Below are 21,300 nucleotides of genomic sequence, written 5' to 3'. Positions count from 1 at the left end.
TACCCTCTCAGGTGATTATTCTCATCAAGAGGATAAAACGTCCAATCCTAAACGATTGGACGTTTTAGCTGTCATGACAACAATAAAAGTGTATAATAAGTGATATGAAGTATGTTTGTTTAAATGAGTTAAGTGAAAATTACCACCGTTAAAAAGGTTGACATTTTAGGTTATTTTCGATGTTACTTCAAGAATAAAACTGTATATTTTAGCATTATGAACTGTGGTTTTTGACTAGTTAATTTTTCAAAAACAAACCAAAACACATGTTACAATTAACCATCTAGTTTCGTCAAGAAATTGAAGTGTGCACGCGAAGCCGACACGTGTTCCTTTAAGTGACCACCGTATAATTTTTCTCTCTCAAAAACTTAAAATTACCAATATTAATGGTGATATCTTCTTCTTAACAGGCCAGCAAATAACATCGACAAGTTTAGCAATTAAAAATATTATTGTGCTCATGTGTGTGTGGTTGAAAACATCTTCATGTATGATTCCACTGTATCTGCAACAAACGGGCGTGTGTGATTTCACAATCTCTGGATCGACTTAATGGTAAAAATTCCTAAAGGTAAAAAGTTTAAGTTTGAATTTAAAATCTACTTAAGCTTACTCTTAGTAAATATAGGTGCTGATAACGCTTAACAAAAGCCAAAGAAAAAAAAATAACAACTTAATAAGGTATAGTCAGTAAAGCTTTTGTTTTGGAATCGTGCAGTCAAATTGAATCAAAAACTCAACAGGATTGGTCCAGTGTGGAAGCAGAATTGTGCAGTTGCTTCGCAAAGCTCAAACACAAAACGATAGTTCACATACATTTCAAGATTTTCGTATTATTCACTGGAAATGTATTTTCATCTATTCATTTCCGTCTACACATTTCCTCGTATTATTCATCTCCAAGTCAACTGTACCAAAAGGTTACACATTGTGAAGCAAATAAGAAAAAAGTAGTTTCCACTTAGCTGTATGAAAGCACAAATTCAACTTCAACCAACAGAAAGAATGCAGTTCCTTTTTAATAGCCCTTGATCACTTGAATATCACTAGCGAAAGCATGCCTGTACACACCTTTTCTACCAGTTTGACTGATATCTGCTCAAGAAGAATATAACTTTGAGGATTCTGATGCGTTCTGAGATTGTTACCTGTCTGTTTGAAGAGAAGGATATTACCTTTTTATCTTCAACACATGTGAATGTGATTTTATGATAGATCCAAAATGTAGTCTATATAAAAAAAAATAATAATAAAAACACACGTGTACATGTTGATCTTTCAGCTGAAAAATTTCCTTTTGGCAGTTCCTGAACATAGCTTTGCAAGTTTTACCAATTTGCCCAGAGACGTTACTCATTGTGAGGAGGGAACATGATCAAGTTTTTATTTTCCAGACATATGAATACAATTACTGATATATCCAAAAGGGTAGGCTATAAGAAAAATATATATTTTTGCTAATATTAGTTGAATAGACTAACGCTGTCCAGATTTAAAAGTTAGAATTAATTCACTTATTGTCTGTAGCTTAATTCTAAACGCACAACACTCCCACATTACATTGAAACTGGCCAAATGGCACGCACGTGTTCACACAACGAATTTAATTTGATTTAAAGGGTATATAGGTAGTCGATAAAACTGCTTTTGTAAATTTTATGTCTGTGTTGTTTTTTTTTATTTTTAAGGATAAGGAACTTTGACAGAATAAAACTTTAAAAATTGACTGCTAAAGTAGATAAACTTGTGTGTTTAAAAAAGATTCACAAAGTAAACTTAGTCTGGTTTGTCAAACTTTGAAAATTTTAAATTTCAGAAAACACTGTGACACTATGACTGTTCTTGTGTACAAACTTGTATGCTTCCTGCTCGCTTATAATTTCAGGCCCAATCTACATCATTGAATTCAGAAAAAAAAGGACAAAATGTGGTTCTTCTTATTATGAAAGAAATTCTTTTTGACATTGACATCGCATTACAATAAAAAACAGGAATGGACAGTTTGACCCATCAGGTTCTCTCTCTCTACTTTTGTGATTTTAGTTGTTACCACAAGATGTGATGTTAAAGTGGAAATTACCAGCATTAAATACTACATTTTGGTTCTCACCACAAGAATAAGATTTAGAATTGCAGATTCACAGGTTAGAGGGAGGTGTCTTGGACTCTTAATCCTATAGGCGGGAAGTAATTGGGATTGCCAAATCTGTGCAAACATTTTCCTCTTTTTGAACTTGGTTTAATGCTTGTTGTTGTATTTAAACTGAATTTTCAAAATTGAAACGTAAAAGTTCGATCTTTGTTTTTCTCTACTTGAAAATCGATATGTTTCTTAACAACACAAGAGTGTATGGAATGCAGACTGCTGAATGGCATCAGTTTGAAGAAATTCAAAAGCGCAGAACACAAAGATTGACTTCTTACACACTCCGTATTATTTTCAACATGAACTTGCTTTTAACAACAGGAAAAAAAAGAATAAAGTTAAAACTTTTGGTAACTTTTATCTCACTTTCCTTCTTGTGGTAAGATTAGCGAAGGATTCTTTGCATTCGGTTTTAAGGATAAGAAGCATTACAGAAAAATTCAATTTAACTGCTAAGCTTAACCCGTTTGGAGAGATTCACAAAATAAACTTATCCTGAGTCTAGTGTGAGTTTATAGAGATAGCAAGGTTTTCAGGGGGTATCCGTGAACATGACAGTCATTGCGAACGCATGATAGCATTGATTTACATAGTTTTCTTTAAATTTACATCTCTTAGAATTATAGCACACCCACCAGGGCAAATTATAGAGAAATAAAACTACCGCCTTTTTATAACTAACACTAAAACGCACCATAAAATTAACGATGTAGACCTAACCAAACAGCAATAGTTCATGCTATGGCTGTTTGGTTAGGTATGTAAAACTTAAAAATAGACGAACTCCCAAAAATAATGGGAGCAGCCTCAAGTGTGTGTGTCACAACAGAATGGATACAATTTACAAACGTTATGTACGGTTGTTTTATGACCTAATGTGTTTTTACTGAAAAATAACTAAGAGAGCAGACTTTCTGCGACCATCCAAGTTGTGTGAACTTAATGTAAAACAGGCTTACCCTTTAAAGATCATCGTACAATTTCAAAAAATATATAGATATAAAAGTTAACATTGTAGACCCTAAACCAATGATTGAAAATGATAAATTCAGAAATAATTATCCTAGAAAATTTGGATTATAACGACACCTTGGAATCTGGACTCTCCTTGGAGATTAATGCAAAGACATCAGTCGTGCTTCTGATTCAGAGATTGCACTTGAAAGTAGTGCTTTGTTGTTTGAGTGAAAAACTTATCGACATTATGTGAGTGAAAAACCTTAACTTAGCAATGTCTTCTTGACAAAGTTCCTTGCTGCTGTTACCAAAAGTGCTAGATCCTTATGTAAAAACCGAAATCGATATGAATGTCAAAAACCAGGAAAATGTGGATGGGGAGTTGTCGCTGGAACACACGGTGTACTCTTGCGACACAAACAAGGCATGCACTACTGCCAACCATACAACTTCTCTAGGATACAAGGGAATGGACAATAACTTGAAACTGAAATAACGACACACACTACAACTATGAGTCACTGCCGATCGACAGAGCACAACAGCGCCACTTAATGGAACAAAAAATAAACAATGTCATCTGGTGGATGGAAAGTTTTTCTCCACCCACATAGACGTCTTCAAGATGACAAGCCTTCTCCAGCTTGAGATGATAGAGCATTAGCCAGGATACATTTCTGAATTTCTTCCCTTACCTCCCAACCTGACATACAGAGGGACCAAAGGTGGTACCCGTTTGCAACCCGAACCGACCAAAGGTACCTGGCCTGGGGCCTCCAACCATCCAAAGTGGGATGGTTGGAGGCCCCAGGCCAGTTGCCTTTGGTCGGTTTGGGTTGCAAGCGGGTACCACCTTTGGTGTGTGTGTGTGTGTGTGTGTTGGAATTATATTAATGCTCTATATCGTCTCAAGCTGTGGAAGGCTTGTCATCTTGAAGATGTTTGTGTGGGTGGAGAAAAACTTTCTATCCATGAATGGGAATTGTTTATTTTCTGTTCCGTTAGGTGGTGCTCTTGTGCTTTGTTGATTGGAAGTGACTCATAGTTGTAGTGTGTAACGTTATTTCAGTTTCAAGTTATTGTCCATTCCTCTGTACCCTAGTGAAGATTAGAAATCGCAAATGCCCAGGACTGGACATGATTAAACCAGAGATCTTAAAGAAAACAGTGTACTTTGCACGGTACTTTCTCTAAACAACCGATGCCTGGAAACAAGCAAATTCTCTACAACATGGAAAATGGCAAACCCCATGTTAATAATTAAAACTCCTAACAAAAAAATTGGACTGCCCAGATTCATATAGACCCCTCACACTGTTCTTAGTGGTCAGCAAACTATATGATTGACTGCTGCACAAGCGAATAAAAAACCACTATGAGAGGGCAGACCTGGCGGCTAGAATCAATTTGGATTTAAACCGGGTTCTCCACAGTGGAGGCACTTGGAAACCTACTTTGGAAGGTGCAGGACTGCAGAAAAAAAAATACCTACAAGTCATTTCAATTGATTTCACCAGGTTGTTCGACTCACTATGGTGGCTGAGCATCCTGGGCAGACTAATGGAGGCTGCAGTCCCTATCAACCTAAACAAGGTAATGGAAGGCTACCGGTCTTGCAGGAAAGTAGAAATAAATGCCAACTACCAAAACGTAACAACATCTGTACACAGGGGCTACCTGCACGGGTATGTCTTGGGGCCAATCCTTTGGAACATGGTCCTCAGCAAGGACCTGGGGCTGGTCGGGGCTCAGGTCTTTGCAGACGACCTTATTCTTACCACTGAGGCTGACTCTAGAGCCCAACTAGAAACTAAAACATTTGGCTACAAGAAACCAGTTAAATTTCACCAACGAAAAGGAACTCTGCAAATATGGTGTCCACTTCATATTAAAATAGGTGTGACCATTAAACTCGCCAACCAAATGAAATATCTAGGATTTATCCTAGTCAAAAAATAATCCTTTCAACCAGACCTACAATATATATAAGGACGAAAATAAGACGTTACTCAGCGCCACTGGCGACAGTTATGAGAAAAGACTGGAGATTGAAAAAAAAAAAAAAAAAAACACTAATGTTGTATTACAAGGCAACCTTCATCCCTGCGATAACTTATGCTGCAGCAGTGTGGTACACCAAAACGACTCTTGCATTCAATAGGACAACTCTGGTATGATACAAAGGACCATTTTATTAAAAACCACACGAGTATGCAGAAGAGTAAGCACAGAAGAATTGCAGGTGCTTGCTGGGGCGCTCCCCATCAATTTGGAGGTTATAAAAGGCTTGCATGCTAGAGTGTCGGTTCCACCTTCCAGGATTCCATAACTAAGCCAGCGATTAGTAAAAACACAGAAAAAGTCAGATTACAGCCCCACCTACTCCGGGAGCGGCTACAAGGATGGACCGATGCAATAAAAGGAGAAATCACACAAATCCCTCTCCAACCACAGCAAAACATACCCCAAGCAACCGCCTGGTACTTTCCAGGGATGCACTTGACTTTGCTGCTTACTGGTCATGGCCCCTTTAACGAGAAATTGCTTGGGTTCGACCTTGTTGAGGACCCCATCAGCACATGTGGGCAGGAAGGGAACTGGAACCACTTGGTCTATAACTGCACAGAATACCGAGATCTCAGATGCATCAGGATCGCAAAGATACACTGCCTTTCGAAAGGACTGGAATCCCAATTCATTGACACAGAAGAGGAATACAGAGCACTCCATCAATATGGGCAAGGCCCCTTTGAGAAGAGAAAATAGCTAAAATAGCTAATTACCATAAATCATATCTGTTGAAAGACCACCAAAAGTTAAATTGTAAAATACCATAAAATACTGTCCAATGGAGTTACTACAGAGGACAACCCTGAGAAAAGAAAGTGAAAAACACAAGGATGGGGTTTACCTCATGAGCGGCTGGAATGAAATAGACTCGACACTGAAGAAAAGAGTCTTAATGCAGCCCAGCTGCCAAATGCCATTTCGCAAATAGAAGAGGGTGCCCTAGCCTTTCTTCGTCTTTAATACCCCTAACCCCGGTGAGGGGAAAGACAGTCTTACGGTCTTTTCGCCGCTCCCATTTTCCCTTCTGTGGTGGGACATGGCCATGCCCCACTATGACTTGGGATCTGCTTCTCTCTCCTGACTCCAGTCTTCTGCTCCCAGACTTCAGTCTCCCCACCCACTCTACCTGTACATATGTAAGCTAATGCCCTACATGCCAGAATTGATTTAATCATCTCCAAATTAAATTTTTCGCCAATTCACTCAGCCTTTCAAAAATATAGCATTATTTCTCATCGAATTTACCAAAAAAAAAATTTTTTTAGGTCCTAGCTGCAGAAATTTCAGAAAATTAAGCGGCAGGACCTGCCAGAGTAAATCTTAGTTATTTGTTATTTGGTTTTTAGAAGCATTAGCAACTAAGGCCATATTGTTGCGGGATATGCGGTGGTCATTCCCTGACCTTTCCGCATCCTCCGTATTTGGTGGTGACTGGCTCGAACCCCGGTCTAATCAAGAAGCGTGTGCTACGCACTGCTGCTCCTTCCCACCTGGCTACGGAGGCGCTGTAAACTTAGTCTACTGGTGTTTATTGGTCTGCCTCCCCGGGAAAAAAGTGGGCAACGTTAGGCATCAGCAGGGGTACAGTGGCTAAATCAATTCTGAAGTGTAGGGCATTCGCTTGCATATGTGCAGGTAGTGTGGGTGGGGAGAAGACAGAAGTATGGAGTCAAGAGAGGAAGCAACCTTAAGTCACAGTGGGGCATGACCGTGACCCACCGGAAGGGAACGTGGGAGAGATGAGGAGGGGAGAAGACAGTAAGACCGTCTCCTTCCCCCCTCTGCTGGGGATAGGGATATTAAAGATGAAACAAAGCTAGGGAACCCTCTTGGGTCCTTGAGGTTGTCACAGACGTTCTCTCAGATATGCGAGTCAGGCAGTACTTGCTGCCTGAGAGTCTAATGGAACTGATATTTGGGTGATATTCAAGTCAAGTGGACCCAATTTCGGCATAGTCTGGATGGTTTGTGAGGGCCAAATCCTCTGCTTGCACCTTCATGATGGTGGGACTGTTAGTAATCATGCATACAATCTGCATGCAAAAGCACACTCGAAGTAACCACCCAAGTGTGAACCAATGTAAGCAGGATTCGAGGTGTGGTGCGCACACCAGTGGGAGGAATGCCGAGCCTCTGTGTTACCAGGCAATACTAGGTGGCAGATGACTCTCAGCAACTGGTGCACTTGCTCTACTTTGCTAATTGAAGGCTTGAAGTAGTGGAACACATATTTAGTCTCCAGAGCTAAGTTTCAGTCAACCGTTCCTCATTTCTTCCTTCATGAAGTATGACTGATTGCTTTTGAGGTTATGATGAACGTTATGGCGAGATCCAATCTTCCTTGCATTTCGAGGGTACAGCTCTAAAACGGTGTTCGCAGGCCGGCAGCTAATTAGTACACCATACCAATCCTATTGGAATTGAATTTTCTGTTCGTACGTAGCCTAGCAGTCACGCCATTTTTAGTTCCTGTATTATCCTGTCAGAATTATGGATTTATTTCGTCTTAAAAGTGCAGTTTGTTACCAAATGGATAATTACAACTTGAGGATTCTGGAGGTAAGCATCGTTTTGTGTTATTAGAGCTCTCTTTCGAGTTTCTTCCATTTTCTTCTCACCGCTAATGTTCTTTGGTCACTCTGCTTAGGCGCCATAGCCGAAGATTTAGTGAGGTGGCCACTCCTTTGCCTGACCACCACAGTTTCTACCTTCGCTAATTGGACTAGGGTTGTTTTCCCCTTTCATTGACTTTGGACGGGCGTCGCATCGGAGCTACCAGTTTCACCGTTTTGTTCCTCCGGTGTTTACTTCCTCCTTACCACAACTTTTTCCCTCCTCTGTAAAAACCAGATCGTTCTGTTTCCACTTCAGTCAAGGATAAAGCTGACCTGCTATGTCCCATTTTTCTTCCAACTCGTGTATTAACGATCTTGGTAAAACACATCCCACCATTTCCACCCCGTTCCATTTAATGCCTCCTGTGGCCTTCCGTCAAAAGGATGTCAAAAGGAATTTGACGAACCTTGATGCTAAGAAACCTATATCCTGATGATATTTCTTCCCTTGTTCTCAAAACCTATGCTCCGAAACTTACTCTGGTTCTTTGCCGACTTATTTTCACTTTCTAATTCCAAAGGTGTTTTTTCTTGTGGTGGAAATTTGCTCATATCCAGCCAGTTCCTGAAAAGGGTGAAAAATCCCTCCCATCCAATTATCATTCCCTTGCAATTACTTATACTCTTTCTAAAGTAACGGAGAAATCAATTAACTGTCAACTCCTAAAATACCTAGAAACCTTCCGTCTGATCAACGATCGCCAGTATGGATTCCTTTCAGTGTCGATCTACTGGTGATATTCTGGCTTATGTTACCCATTTATGGACAAATTCAACGGAAATGTTCGGTGAAACATAAGGAGTTGCTCTTGACAACTCAACGCCTTTTGATCACGTTTGGCATAAAGGTCTTCTAAATAAGCTGCCATCTTATGGTTTACCCACTTTTTTTTGTAATTGGTATTCCAGTTTTCTCTCTGATCGCTCACTGAGGGTGATGGTAGATGGCTCTAACTTTTCTGCTAATGCTGGTGTTCCCCAAGGTCCAATTTTTCTCCCGCTATTTTCCTCTTTTATGTTAATGACCTTCTTCCATTGGCTGGAAATCCTCTCGATAATTTTGCTGATAATAGCATATCGCATTCCACTTTCCATTTTGAGATGTCCTGCTCAATCAGCTTCAACTTCTCGAATATCCGCCTTAAATGCCGATGTCCAGGTAATTCTCATGTTGGGCAAAGAGGACTTGGTTTATTTCAATCACCTAATACGCCTAAATGTTAGTCAACACACATTGCACCCTCACTGTGAGTTGCAAATAGCAAGGCTGGAAATTAAAACGTTAAAAACTACCCTTCAGTGAGGATTATATTTGATAATAAAGGACATTGCCATGTATGTCGAGTACCAGACTTTTCAAAAATTTCGAATTTTATAAAATTCGACTCGATAATTCAGCCGATCATAAAAGCACAAACAGATAGTACTGAAATGTTATATATTTTATAATAAAACTAGTAGTTTGGTTACATTGTTTTCTATTGCATAAAATAGTTTTTGTACCTCCACATCCAGTAGCACACGCAAGAACTATCCACGCAAGTCCAACTCCCCATATAGCCGGATGAAATCCAGAATAGAACATACGATCAAGTAAGGGCAGTTCTTTTTCAAAAAAAAATTCCGCAGTTCCGTAAAGAACAGCCATATTGACAGTTATAGCTACTCCCCATCCAATGCATTGTAAGGCCTACGAGAAATACCAAATAAATATTAATCATCAATTATTCGTGGCAAAAGAGTACAGGATAACACTTTTGAAAACTCAACAAATAAGCAAACAAATGAAAATTAAACTAATTTTTTATAATGATGAATGCAAGAATAGCTTTCACATCTGCCTGCTGTGGCTAATCTAGCTGTTTTGTAATCCATCTATTACTGCCTTGGTAGCATCAGCAAAATTTTACCCCATGAGCCTTGCAATCTCTCCAGTGCCGAATTCTTTGAAACCCCCCCCCCCTGCTATCGTATCTGGCCAGAATTGCAGACACTTTCAAATTTAAACCTAACTCTCGACTTTTTTAAAAAATTGACCTGTGCTTGTTAAATAAGCTGCAGATCTACTACTCTTAATGCCATTAGTGTGCCAAAGTGTACAACAATATCAGCTTTTATGCCATTTAAAAGATATCTGTTCTGCAACTTTTTTTTTCCTTTGGTAGATACACCCTGGTCGTATTCTACCTATCCTTTTTGCACAATATATATCCACAAAACAGTTCTACAATTTCAATGAAGTAATGCAGCATGCTAGTGTGAATATCCATGAGTACGGTGGCATCATGTTTTATTTGTAAAATAAAAAAGCCTCCACTTCCGAATTTATTTCAAATGCATAGGAAATTTCAGTTCCAGTTTAAATGGTATACATTTTCACTTAAACCTACCAAGCCCCCTTTTTCTGTTGGAATCCCAATTACCAGTTGATTCAGCCACTGCTCACCTGAGTTGGCCTAATTATTCGCAGTACGATTCCTTTCGCTTCAAAGGTGGTTGTACTTGTTCTCTCTGATATTTCCTGCCTAAGAGTTAATTTGGAATCTCCGCTTTTCGTACTTCAATGGCTTAAAGCCTCTCTACTCCATTCTGCCAAATTCCTGTCTTGCCTCTGTCGATCCCGCAGTTCTACTGATCACTTAGAATTAATTGACTTCCTTTCTTTGAGGAGCGACTTTCTTCAGTTCAAAGATCTTGACAGTGAGGTAATTTTTCTTGTCCATTTTAATGTTCACAACTCTAGCTGTATTTTTTCTACTCACGTGTACCCAGCTGGTCGAGAAGCTGAGGCTTTTGAAATTACTAATGCATAGATTTTTCATTTACTTACCAGAATACCAAAAAAATCCTAATCACATAGCCAACACTCCTTGATATCTCACGAAGACACGAACCATCATTGCAAGTACATGGGTGAAGTGACTAATCGTCCGGGTACCTCATACCACAACTTAATGATGGTCTGTTCTCCGATGGAGACTTTCTTTTGTGGCCATTCTCAACCGCATATTAGCATTAGCATTAGTAGAGGCATTTGATGCAAGAAAGCAAGCTTATGCAGCATCAGCCAAAAAAAAAAAAAAAAAAAAACCACTTCCACTTCACCCCTCTGTTCGTTCAAAATACCTGTCCAGCTGAGCCTTAAACTTATTTAGGCTATCAACCTCCACCACAAGGGATGGAAGTCTGTTCCACCAACCAACCACTCGCTGGCTAAAGGCAAATTTCCGCACGTCTATCCTACATCTGTCTTTCCTCAATTTGAATTTATGCCCTCTCAGGTGATTATTCTGAGCTAGAGGAAGAATCCCATCAGCATTGAGCATGCTTAAACCATTCAAGGCTTTATACACCTCTATCAGATCACCTCGCTGGTGCCTAGTCTCCAGACACTGTAATTTGCAAAACTTAAGCCTTTCTTCGTAAGAGCACCCCTTTGTTCCATTCACTAATCTTGTTGCCCTTCTCTGTACTCGTTCCAGCAGCTCTACATCCTTCTTGAAATGAGGCCTCCAGACCTGTATACAGTACTCTAGGTGTGGCCTGACCATCGCCTTATACAATGGAATAATCACCTCCTTATCCCTGCTGGAAAAATTCCTGTATATCATTGACAATACTCCATGAGCTACTCTTGTCTGCACTGCCCAGGGAACTTCATATCTGCCTGCACAACCACCCCCAAGTCCCTTTCATTCTCTACCACTGTCAGTGTTGTACCATAGAGTTGATACGTTGCTCTGGGGTTGCTGTTTCCCATGTGTAGTACTTTACATTTGTCAATGTTAAACTTCATTTGCCACCTCTCAGCCCATCTGCTCAACCTTTCCAGATCCTGTTGCAGAAGCATAGTGTCAGTAGTGTCCTTGACAACCCTGCCAACCTTTGTATCGTCTGCAAACTTGGACATTAATCCCGATATACCATCATCAATATCATTTATAAATACAGAAAACAATAATGGACCCAACACTGAGCCCTGAGGGACTCCACTAATAACATCAGTCCACGATGAGCAGTGTCCATTGATTACCACTCTCTGTCTTCTCCCCCTCAACCACCCCTTTATCCATAGCAGCAATTTGCCTCCAATGTCACACTGCTCCAATTTGTGTAGCAGTCTTCCATGTGCAACAGTATCAAAAGCCTTTCTAAGATCCAAGTATATAATATCAAAGTTATTCCCTGCATCCAGTTCTTTTGTGACTGCATCATAGTATCCAATCAAGTTGGTCAGGCAAGACTTCCCCTTAACAAAACCATGCTGTGTCTGAGCTATAACTGAAGTTTTGTCTAAATGATCCTGCAGTGCGTCTTTAACCAGTGCCTCCATTAATTTTCCTGGAACAGAAGTCAAGCTCACAGGTCTATAATTACTTGTGTCAGCCTTTGATCCTCCTTTGTGAATTGGGGTCACATTTGCACATTTCCAGTCTATGGGTACCTCCCCTGAGTCCAAGGAAGCTCTCATAATTATGGCTAAGGGTTTGCTTACTTCCTTTGCTGCCTCCTTTAATATAACTGGATAGATCCCATCCACCCCGGGTGCCTTTCTTGTGTTTATCTTCAACAGTTTCTCCTCCACTTTACTCCCAGTTATTTCAAGATTCTGTAACTTACTGCTAGAGTTGAATACACCTCTGGCATTCCCCTCGCTGAATAATATTATTCAGCGAGGGGAATATTATTTGGGATTACAAGAATGCAAAATAGCATGATCTGAGAGTGTTTTCTCTGATGGTAGTAAAATTAGTATTGTAAAGAGGAAATCCTTTATTTTACACTTCCCCAATTTATATGAGGCTTTGGCCAGGATGGCACAAATTGAGTGATATTTTTTTTTTTGTTTGTTTTTTGACATCTTGTTACATCGGCTGTTAATCAACCTCTAACGAGAATTTAAAATTTAAATAAAAAAATTCCATAAACCTCCTTAAAATATTGTCCTTTATTTAATGCTTGATTCTTCTATAAGTGCTAAGGATGTTAATTGTAAGAATGCTACATATTGCAATTGGATTGAATCTAACTTTGCAGATTCCAAATTCTGATTCAAAATAAGCCAAAGCTTGCAGCAGTTCCAAAGCAGTTGTTGCACGATTTGATGTAAACAGGAAATTATCATGGAGATTTTTATTCCAAAGCAGTTGTTTGCAACACAGTTTTCAATGTTATTGAAACTAATTGCGGCCTGCAGAAGTTTTTAAGGGTGCATTTCAGGTCGTGACCGGGTGATTTGGTTTTCAAGTCAAATGTGTTCACTTAAGGCGTAGAGTAGCATACAGGCGTCCATCAATTAAAAATGGATTGCGCTGGTGTAAAAATACGAGAAGAAGCGCATTTCGGCTCTCTTGGTTGGTAAATGGCAAGTGCGATGGAAGATAGTACTAAGAGCCGCATTGCAAATAAATTCCTGACACGTGTAAATAGTAATGTTAAACTTGGACCAGATGGTTTAGTCCAAATTTATACGCCACCATTATTATTGGCAGAACATGGATACCTTTTTGAAAAGTTGCACGAGTAGGGTATGTGGGCCTTTCTTCTTGCGTCTATGGGAACGATGAAACTTAGGAAAATATTTTATAGCACTCTTACCACTGTTATCAATATTCTGATCTTAGGGAGGATTTAATAGCAGGGTCGCCAAATCTATATGGGTCTAACCCTGGATGTGAACAAATTCTGGTAGGAACAGAGGCGGATTTCAATTCTTTCCAAGGGTTTTCTGTCAAGGTATTTCGAAGACGGTTAATCTTGTTACAAATAGAGGAGCAAGGACATTAATTGTTGCATCGTATAATTGAGATCTTGTGGCTGACTGGAAAACAACAATTTTGGCTGATCATTAAAACTGATTTCAATATTTCACCAGGATAGGCGCAAGATATGCGGTAGCGTTCTAATTGTAGGTGGGAGCTGACCCTGTATAGTCAACAACGCCCAAATCGTTTCATTGAGAGGGAATTCTTGGAGGATTCGTGTACAGGTGGACTTTGAAAATTGTTGCCTACTTTGAATGGGTGTACTTTATTCTCTGTACGACACTATGAATTGTATCTGTAATTCTCTATGATTTGCAAATATACGGTGAGGTTGCCCAAAAATTTGCAGGGAGGGATAAAGAGAAAAAAAAAACCTGCAATTGGAGAAGCACACTTGCTTGTAATCTTTGCATTAGTACAGATTAATATTTATTAGCAGATGAAACGTAGGATGGGGTGGTATTGTTCTGATAACTGTGGGAGGTCTGCTCTACCTTCCTCAACGCCCAATGTCCATTATTCACCTAGTTGCATTTCTGAGTTGTGTGCGGCAAACTTTCATCTTGGACTGTTTTCTGATTTAGTGATCATAGATATACTTGATGGACTTCTGATGACGGGTGGACTTCATTTCGTTTATTTTAACTTTCTGCTAACCAAGTTTCTGCTTTCAATTTACCAAGATGTATCTTATGTGGAGAGCACATCTTTGGTGAATCCATCTCATCTTTTGGACTTCATTGAATTAAGTCAGCTAACGTGAATACTTCCTTCTGGTGGCATCTTGGTTAAGACTGAACTTCTTCAATGTGCACCTTTTATAACTGATTGACTGATAGCGTTTTAGTGAGCTTCTTTCTAATGGGTTTGTGGTTACTGAGCGACTCTTACTGGACTAACTGAACCTGTGTTTTAAATATATATTTAAATAAATAAATAAATAAATCCAAGGACCTACGTATCTAAGTATCGTGTTATGTAATATTGTGGGGATACCAGTTTTTCCACAGGAACTCCTAGTATAATATATAAAAAGAATTCCAAAGCAGGTATTAATTTGTCTAAACTAGCATTAAAAATGCTAAGAGTAGAGCATCAGTCCACACAGTAGTCGAGGAGTATTATCACTTGCTAAAACTCCATTTTACACTTTTTTTTTCCACTGATGTTTTTCCTTCTGCTTGGAAGTTTGCTCGTATCTAACTAGTTCCCAAAGGGGGCGAAAAATTTCGCCCATACAATTATCGTTCTATTGCATTCACTTCTACTCTTTCTAAAGTAATGGAGAAATAAAATAATTCCCAATATGGTAGACTCCATACAATATGGAGTCCACCAATGTCGATCCACTGTCGATACTGTAAGATGTAAAATCTTACAAATAAAATATTTTGTAGAGGAGTGAGATTTATTTAAAGTAAAACTTATAATATAGGGGAGCGAACCTTACAAGCCAAGGGATTAAATTAGACAACGTCTATACAAGGGGAGCGGTAAGTGAAAAGCTATTTAGCAACCTGGGTAAACTCACTCCCAGCTCACACAGGCAAACGAGAACAATAGAAACCGGTAGCAACGGCTATTAGTACAAAGTTGTCAACTCTGGTAAACAATAGCGTGGTGAACCATGTGCTGTCGGGACATTTCTTTAATCGGTGACACCTGGGCAGTAAAAACGGAACAAATGCTGGGAATTAGATTTAAGTCTGGCTCTGGCTGTCGGTGATGGCAAGTTTTTAGATCGTGGGAAATTAGTCTGCTACAGTATAACTATAAGCAGCTGACTTAAGTTACTGATAGCCTGAGAAAGTTTACAAATTTCTTAAAATAAGAAGTTAGATCGAGCAACAAGAAATCAGCTTGAGAAAATAAAATGGGCAAATAAGAAGGGAGAGAAAGTTGATAAAATGAGTAAGATTGGTTAAACTAAAAACTAGGCCGGATTTGACATATGTAGGCGGTACAGAAATTGAGATGAACAAAAAGTGAGTGAACAGGGGGAGACAGAGTCAGATCCCCGAGTTGAGTTATGTGGGTGTTTAGGAAAATGAGTTAGTGGGATTCTAAGTTGAGTTTTTGTTGGTGCTAGGGAAAATGAAATAGTCAGTGGACACAGCAGTCGAGATTTTCGTCGATATAAGTAAAATGAGTTAGTAACATGGTCAGTTGAGGGTTCTTTTGTGGTAGGATGTCAGTTAACAGTGGAGTGTTTGGTTGTGGTGGGAAAAGAGAAGGGTAGCGGCCTGGGAAGTTTTCTTCTTGAAAGGGTTCTTAATAGGTGGAGCGGAAAAACGAGGGTAGCACCCTATGAGTTTTTTCTTGTGATAAGTTTTAATAAAGTGGAGAGGAGAAGGAGTTAGAGTGAGATGCCCTATGAGTTTTCCTTGTGATAGGTTTTAATAAGGTGGAGAGAAAGGGAGCGAAATCCGCAGAATCAGTAGCTCGAGAGAAAGGAGCGAAAATGCGAAATTAGTAGCTCGACAAGAAGGAAGGAAGCAGCGAATGGATGGATGGTAGCCTGAATAAGGTGGAGAAAGAACGCCAGTCCCATGCAGCCAAGAGTTCCTAAAAAAATTATCTGTAGCAAATTCAGGTGAAAGCAGATGAAGGAGATCCTCAGTGAACCAAAAATGGAAGTTTGAAACCGCCCCGGAAAGCAAAGGAAAGAAAAAAGATAATAGTAAGTACTGTAAGTTAACAAGGACTGTTAGAGAAACAGTATAGTGATTAATTAATGAAAAGCAGAGACAGCACTACAAGTAAATTGATAGATAAATTATCTCTTAAGTAAATTATATATATATACTAACAGAGTTAATTAATTCAAAAATATTATTGTAAAATGCAAGAGAAACGAAAGAAAAGTAATAGATTAAATTGTTGTTCAGATGATTATAATATGTTAGAAGGATAATTGAACTATATAAAAAACTTTGAATGTTTTAAGGACAGATAATTGAATCCTATGAGAAGTTTTGATTATGTTTTAAGGATAGGTAATTGAATATAGTGTTTGTATTAATGAAGAATTGTTGGTCCAACTGAAAGACTAATAACAAATAGAGACTTTAGGAAAGTTAAGATTGGTCTTCAGTATATTGTAACATATATATATATATACACTAACAGAGTTAATTAATTCAAAAAGGTTATTGTAAAATGGCGAGAACACAGAGTATAATGATGAAAATAGCATATTGATTGTTAATATAAGAATAATATATGCAAGCTATCCTTTACTTAACCTTGTATGCATATTACATGTTTTTTTATTCAAGTGTATATTTTGTTGTGTATATATATATATATATATATGTGTAAATAAACTTTGTTGTTTATTAATTTGTGAGTTTGTTATTCCTGAACACTCAGCCTTTCCGAAGGGAATTATACACAATTGAGAAGTTCCCTCGAATCTGGAATTCTCCTGTGAAGCAAAGTCAGATGTGTGCCTGGGGGTGTAAGGAATAGAGGTCTATAGTTATAAGGGAACAGAACAAATAAGGAATATTTAATAAAGCATAATTATTATTATACATATTCATATAAAATTTAAAGAAGTGTAAAGACATATTTACAAGCATATGTATACAAAGTTAAAGACCTTGTTTCCACACCCCACATACACTGCCTTATTTTACCCATGGATTGAGAAATTCTGTGAAAAAGGTTGATGAAACTCAAGCAGTTTCGCTTGACATTTCAAAGATTTCTGATCGTGTTTGCCAAAGCTTTTTTCTAAGTAACCTTCTATTTTATGAATTTCCCACTGTTTTTTTGGACATGGGTAACTAGTTTTCTTTCTGACCTCTCACTTCGAGTGATGGTAGATGTATCTCTCTGCATTCTAACCTTTCTACTATTGATGATATTTCCCAAGGTACAGTTCTATCTCCCATTCTTTTCTTCTTGTGTATTAGTGATTCTCTTCCAATGACTTGAAATTCTACCCTTAGTTTTGTTGATGATCGCAGATTGCATTCCACCTTCCACTTTTAGAGACCGTGCCTTGCGTAAACAGCTCCATCTTGTCGAATGACCCCTGCTTCTTCCTCTGATCTGCAGATAACTTTCCAGTGGGGGGGGAAAAGTATAACTTAGTTAATTTCAATGCTTTCTAATATTTAGCCCTATCTTATATCCCGAAAAGGATTCATGTGTTCCTTTGCTTATCTTTCTTGACTCATATAACTGGACAAGATCACATATTTCTATTAGGAATTAACCCCGACTTCCAACCTCGTTTGTCATATGCACCACACAAGTCTTACTTCCTTTGCATCTAAAAAATTGAGTTTACTCTGTCGCAGTCGGCGTTACTCTTCTTCCAAATAGCTGCTTACTGTGTACAAATCTCAAAGACAGCCTACCATAGGTCATTGTTTCCACATCTTAAGCGGTGCCCTCATAAACTCTCTCAGGCTGATAGAGTCCATTCAGAAGAGGTTAGGCGCATTATAGCCATAGTAGCTTATGCGCCTTTAAACTCCCATAACAACAAATCAGAAGAAGTCAGTTAGGCTAATTAATGACACAACTTTTTTTTTGTTTTTTTAAGTCTTTCCTCTCCTTTTCTCAGAAACGTTCCGTTTCTGTTTCATGCCTTCACATGAATTTCCCAAAAATTACAATATTCAGAAATTCAAGTCTGATGTCAATTATTTTCTTTCATTTTGTATACTTTAAATTCTGAACGGTACTAAGTACTATAGATTCCATTACCTTCCATGTTTGGGGGTTTCCTAAAAAAACACCACATCTCTCTCTCCTCCTGGTCAGATTGAAAAGGTGGTCGCAGTGGAGAAAAACGTGTAAGGGAATCGCGAGCACATTATGCGATTCAAGGTACCCATTGTGGTGACCATATCACTAAGATATTGGTTTATCTCAAGACAGTGGTTAAACAGTCTAGTGCGATGTCATCTGGCATTGAACACATTTTGAAATTTTATTCAAGACATTGTCGTATGTTTAATCTGAACAAATTACAAGACCAAGTAAGAGACAGTCTGCGATGTTTAATTTCAGGATACGTTCCAGGTGGCAGCCTGAAATGTCACGTCTCAATGTTATCGCTATCTCACTATACAAAGACACTTGCAAAATTTCTAATTTTATAGCTGACATTTATATAATAAAAATGACACTTACAGGCTTGATAATTATATTTGGTCTTGTGGCCAAGTAGTATCCAGCAAAAATGCCAATAGCATATGGACTAAAACGAGAGTAGGGAGGCATGTGGATATACGACAAATAGTCTTCTGTTTTCCTAAAACAGAAATATTAATTTTTACAGTTTTTAAGAAAAATAAAATAACGTAAAAATATTAAATGCCCCAAGCTCTATCATGTCGATAAAATTATATTTATTCGGAAAAAAATGGAGAGGTAATTATAGATCCATTGAAACAAGCAGACTTGTTGGCATACCATTTCAAAAATTAAGGGATAATACGCAGAAATAATTCCACTGGTCGACATCAGTTTCCTATCTGAAAAAAATTTGACTGATTCTCGTAGGAAATATGTTCGAAAGCTCATTTGTGCTGAAAAAGTTCTCATCACCCTCGTATTCAAATATAATGACCAGAAACCAAGGCGGGCAGTTGATTTAATCGCATTTTCTATGTATTTTATCTACTTATTATTTTCTAGAACGTTCGAGAGCTTTGTAGAGCATTTTCGAGCTTTCTACAAGTTTCGAGGATGTTCCGGACCTTCTTAGAATACAGTTACTTGTGGAAGAAAGATCGGGGTGTTTCTGGTAGGATCTAGAACAGTCGACGGAATTCTCTAGAGCCATTGTGTGAACCATTGCATGGTGCGGAATACGAGTGGTTCCGCACCATGCAAGCATTTTCATTTTTCAAAAAGTGCGTGTGTTTCAGAGAGCGAGTGGTGGACAAAGTGACCAAGTGTTTTAGTGAATTATTGTTTATAAACAAGTGCTGTGTGCATTAAAAATCATGCACTGCGTTTAATTTATAAATAAAAAGCTACAATCCTTCATTGCGTTCTTATTTTCGCTTACATGAAAATATTGCGTTCTTGCCGAAATGAGCCTGATACCTTTTGCTATATTTTCGGAGATGTGGTATTAAAATCGCAGTGGAAGCCATTGTCAAAACTTGTAAGAAAAGCCTATAAACTCTGTTTGGGATGTAAGGTCGGAGAAAAATATAAACGTATTGGGTTCAAATCGTCTAGCTCATGTTAATAATAAATAAATGTTCATTTATTGCATACACAAACTGGCATAAATTCAATACAATGGACATAAATATAAAAACAAATACAAAGCAGAATTCATATATACGTTTATAATGAATAGGAATTATAATGATTAAAAAAAATAAAAAATAATAATAAAAATATTAAAAAAAAGTATATATATATACATACACACACACGCACACACAGTGGTCTACAAAAAACTGTATCGCCTAAAAGTAACATTTGCAGTGAAACGTATGTTATTTGATTACAGTCATTTTGTTTGTCGCAAAGAAAGGTTATTGCGTCAGATGACGCTTCTATTGAATCAGACAGTAATTGCAAGGTATTGCATCAGCTGTTTCTATAAATACGGCGTTGGAAGGGTATACACACTCATTTGTATCCTGTTTTGGGGAGTTGTAAGCATGGTTCCATATGTTCAGTTGACGCCAAGAAAAAAAAAAGTGTAGCTGTTGCTCTGTCCCAGGAATGGCTTTCTACGCATGCTATCGCTGATAAAATACGATGCCACCAGTCAACAGTATCCCGCGTGCTGAAATTAAAGCGTGAAACCGGTGATCTGAAGAGAAGACCTGAATCAGGCCGTAAGAAGGTGACTACGCTTTCTTAAGATCGATATTTGAAACGGCTATGCCTTCGTAATGGCCATGCTAGTGCTCCTGATCTAAAACTGGACTTTGAAATGGCCTCTGGTGTTGAATGAAGTGCAGAAACTATCCAAAGACGGCTTTTGGAATGTGATCTGCATGTCTATCTGCTCAAGAAGAAGTCTTTGTTGGCCCAACAAATGAGGAAGAAGCGACTTGCTTGGGCTAAAACGCATGTTTCATAGACAAAACAGCAATGGGACACCGTCGTCTTTTCTGACGAACCGAAATTCAACATGCCTGGCTCGGATGGAAAGCGATATGTCAGAAGACGAAAATTGGATGCATACAATCCTGACTGCATAACACCGACTGTAAAGTTCCTCACCGGTCAAATGAACTGGGAATGCATAACAAGCAAGGGGTCGAACGAATTAAGTTTATTAACGGAACGCTGAATGCAAGAAACCTACACTGCTATCTCGGAGGAGTACCTTTTATTAGGAATCACCACACAGACAGCCAAAACTGCATTTTGCAACAGGACTCAGCAACTTGGCACACCACACAGCAAAATTGGTAAATCTTATGCTATTTAGATTTAATGATGAGTTTTTTTCTTCTCGTCCCACAAGGCTCAAAAACCTACTTACTCCAATTTTGTACCTCGTTTTTCTCCCTTAAGGTGCAATCATACTTCAGAAATGCTGGCATTAGTGTTGGACTGGCCCAGGAACAGTCCAGATTTGAACCATATTGAAAATGGCTGGTACATAATGTCGTCCAAAATTGCTCATAAGAAGCCAACAAGTACGATTCAGTTGCGGAGAGCATTGTATGGATGTGGTACCACGAAATTAGGTAACCGTATATCCAGAAGTTTACTAACTCTATGCCAGATCATTGATCATTGCAAG

General features: G+C 38.5%; 1 protein-coding gene across 1 annotated transcript in view; it reads right to left on the bottom strand.

Annotated features, from left to right (window-relative positions):
* LOC150087184 (nose resistant to fluoxetine protein 6-like) overlaps positions 1-21,300 on the bottom strand; it is a 134,507-nt gene that overhangs the window by 11,827 nt on the left and 101,380 nt on the right. The window contains exons 12-13 of the mRNA XM_090372399.1: positions 18,708-18,828; positions 9,295-9,481 (exon numbers count right to left, since the gene is read on the bottom strand). Of these exons, the coding sequence (XP_090228525.1) occupies positions 9,295-9,481; positions 18,708-18,828 (308 nt within the window). The remainder of the gene's footprint in view (positions 1-9,294; positions 9,482-18,707; positions 18,829-21,300) is intronic.

Source organism: Mastigoproctus giganteus, chromosome 4 (assembly GCF_048544385.1).
Source record: "Mastigoproctus giganteus isolate SK-2022 chromosome 4, ASM4854438v1, whole genome shotgun sequence".
Classification (NCBI taxonomy): domain Eukaryota; kingdom Metazoa; phylum Arthropoda; class Arachnida; order Uropygi; family Thelyphonidae; genus Mastigoproctus; species Mastigoproctus giganteus.
Note: the sequence above shows the minus strand (reverse complement) of the source record. Positions and strands in the feature narration are given on the sequence as shown.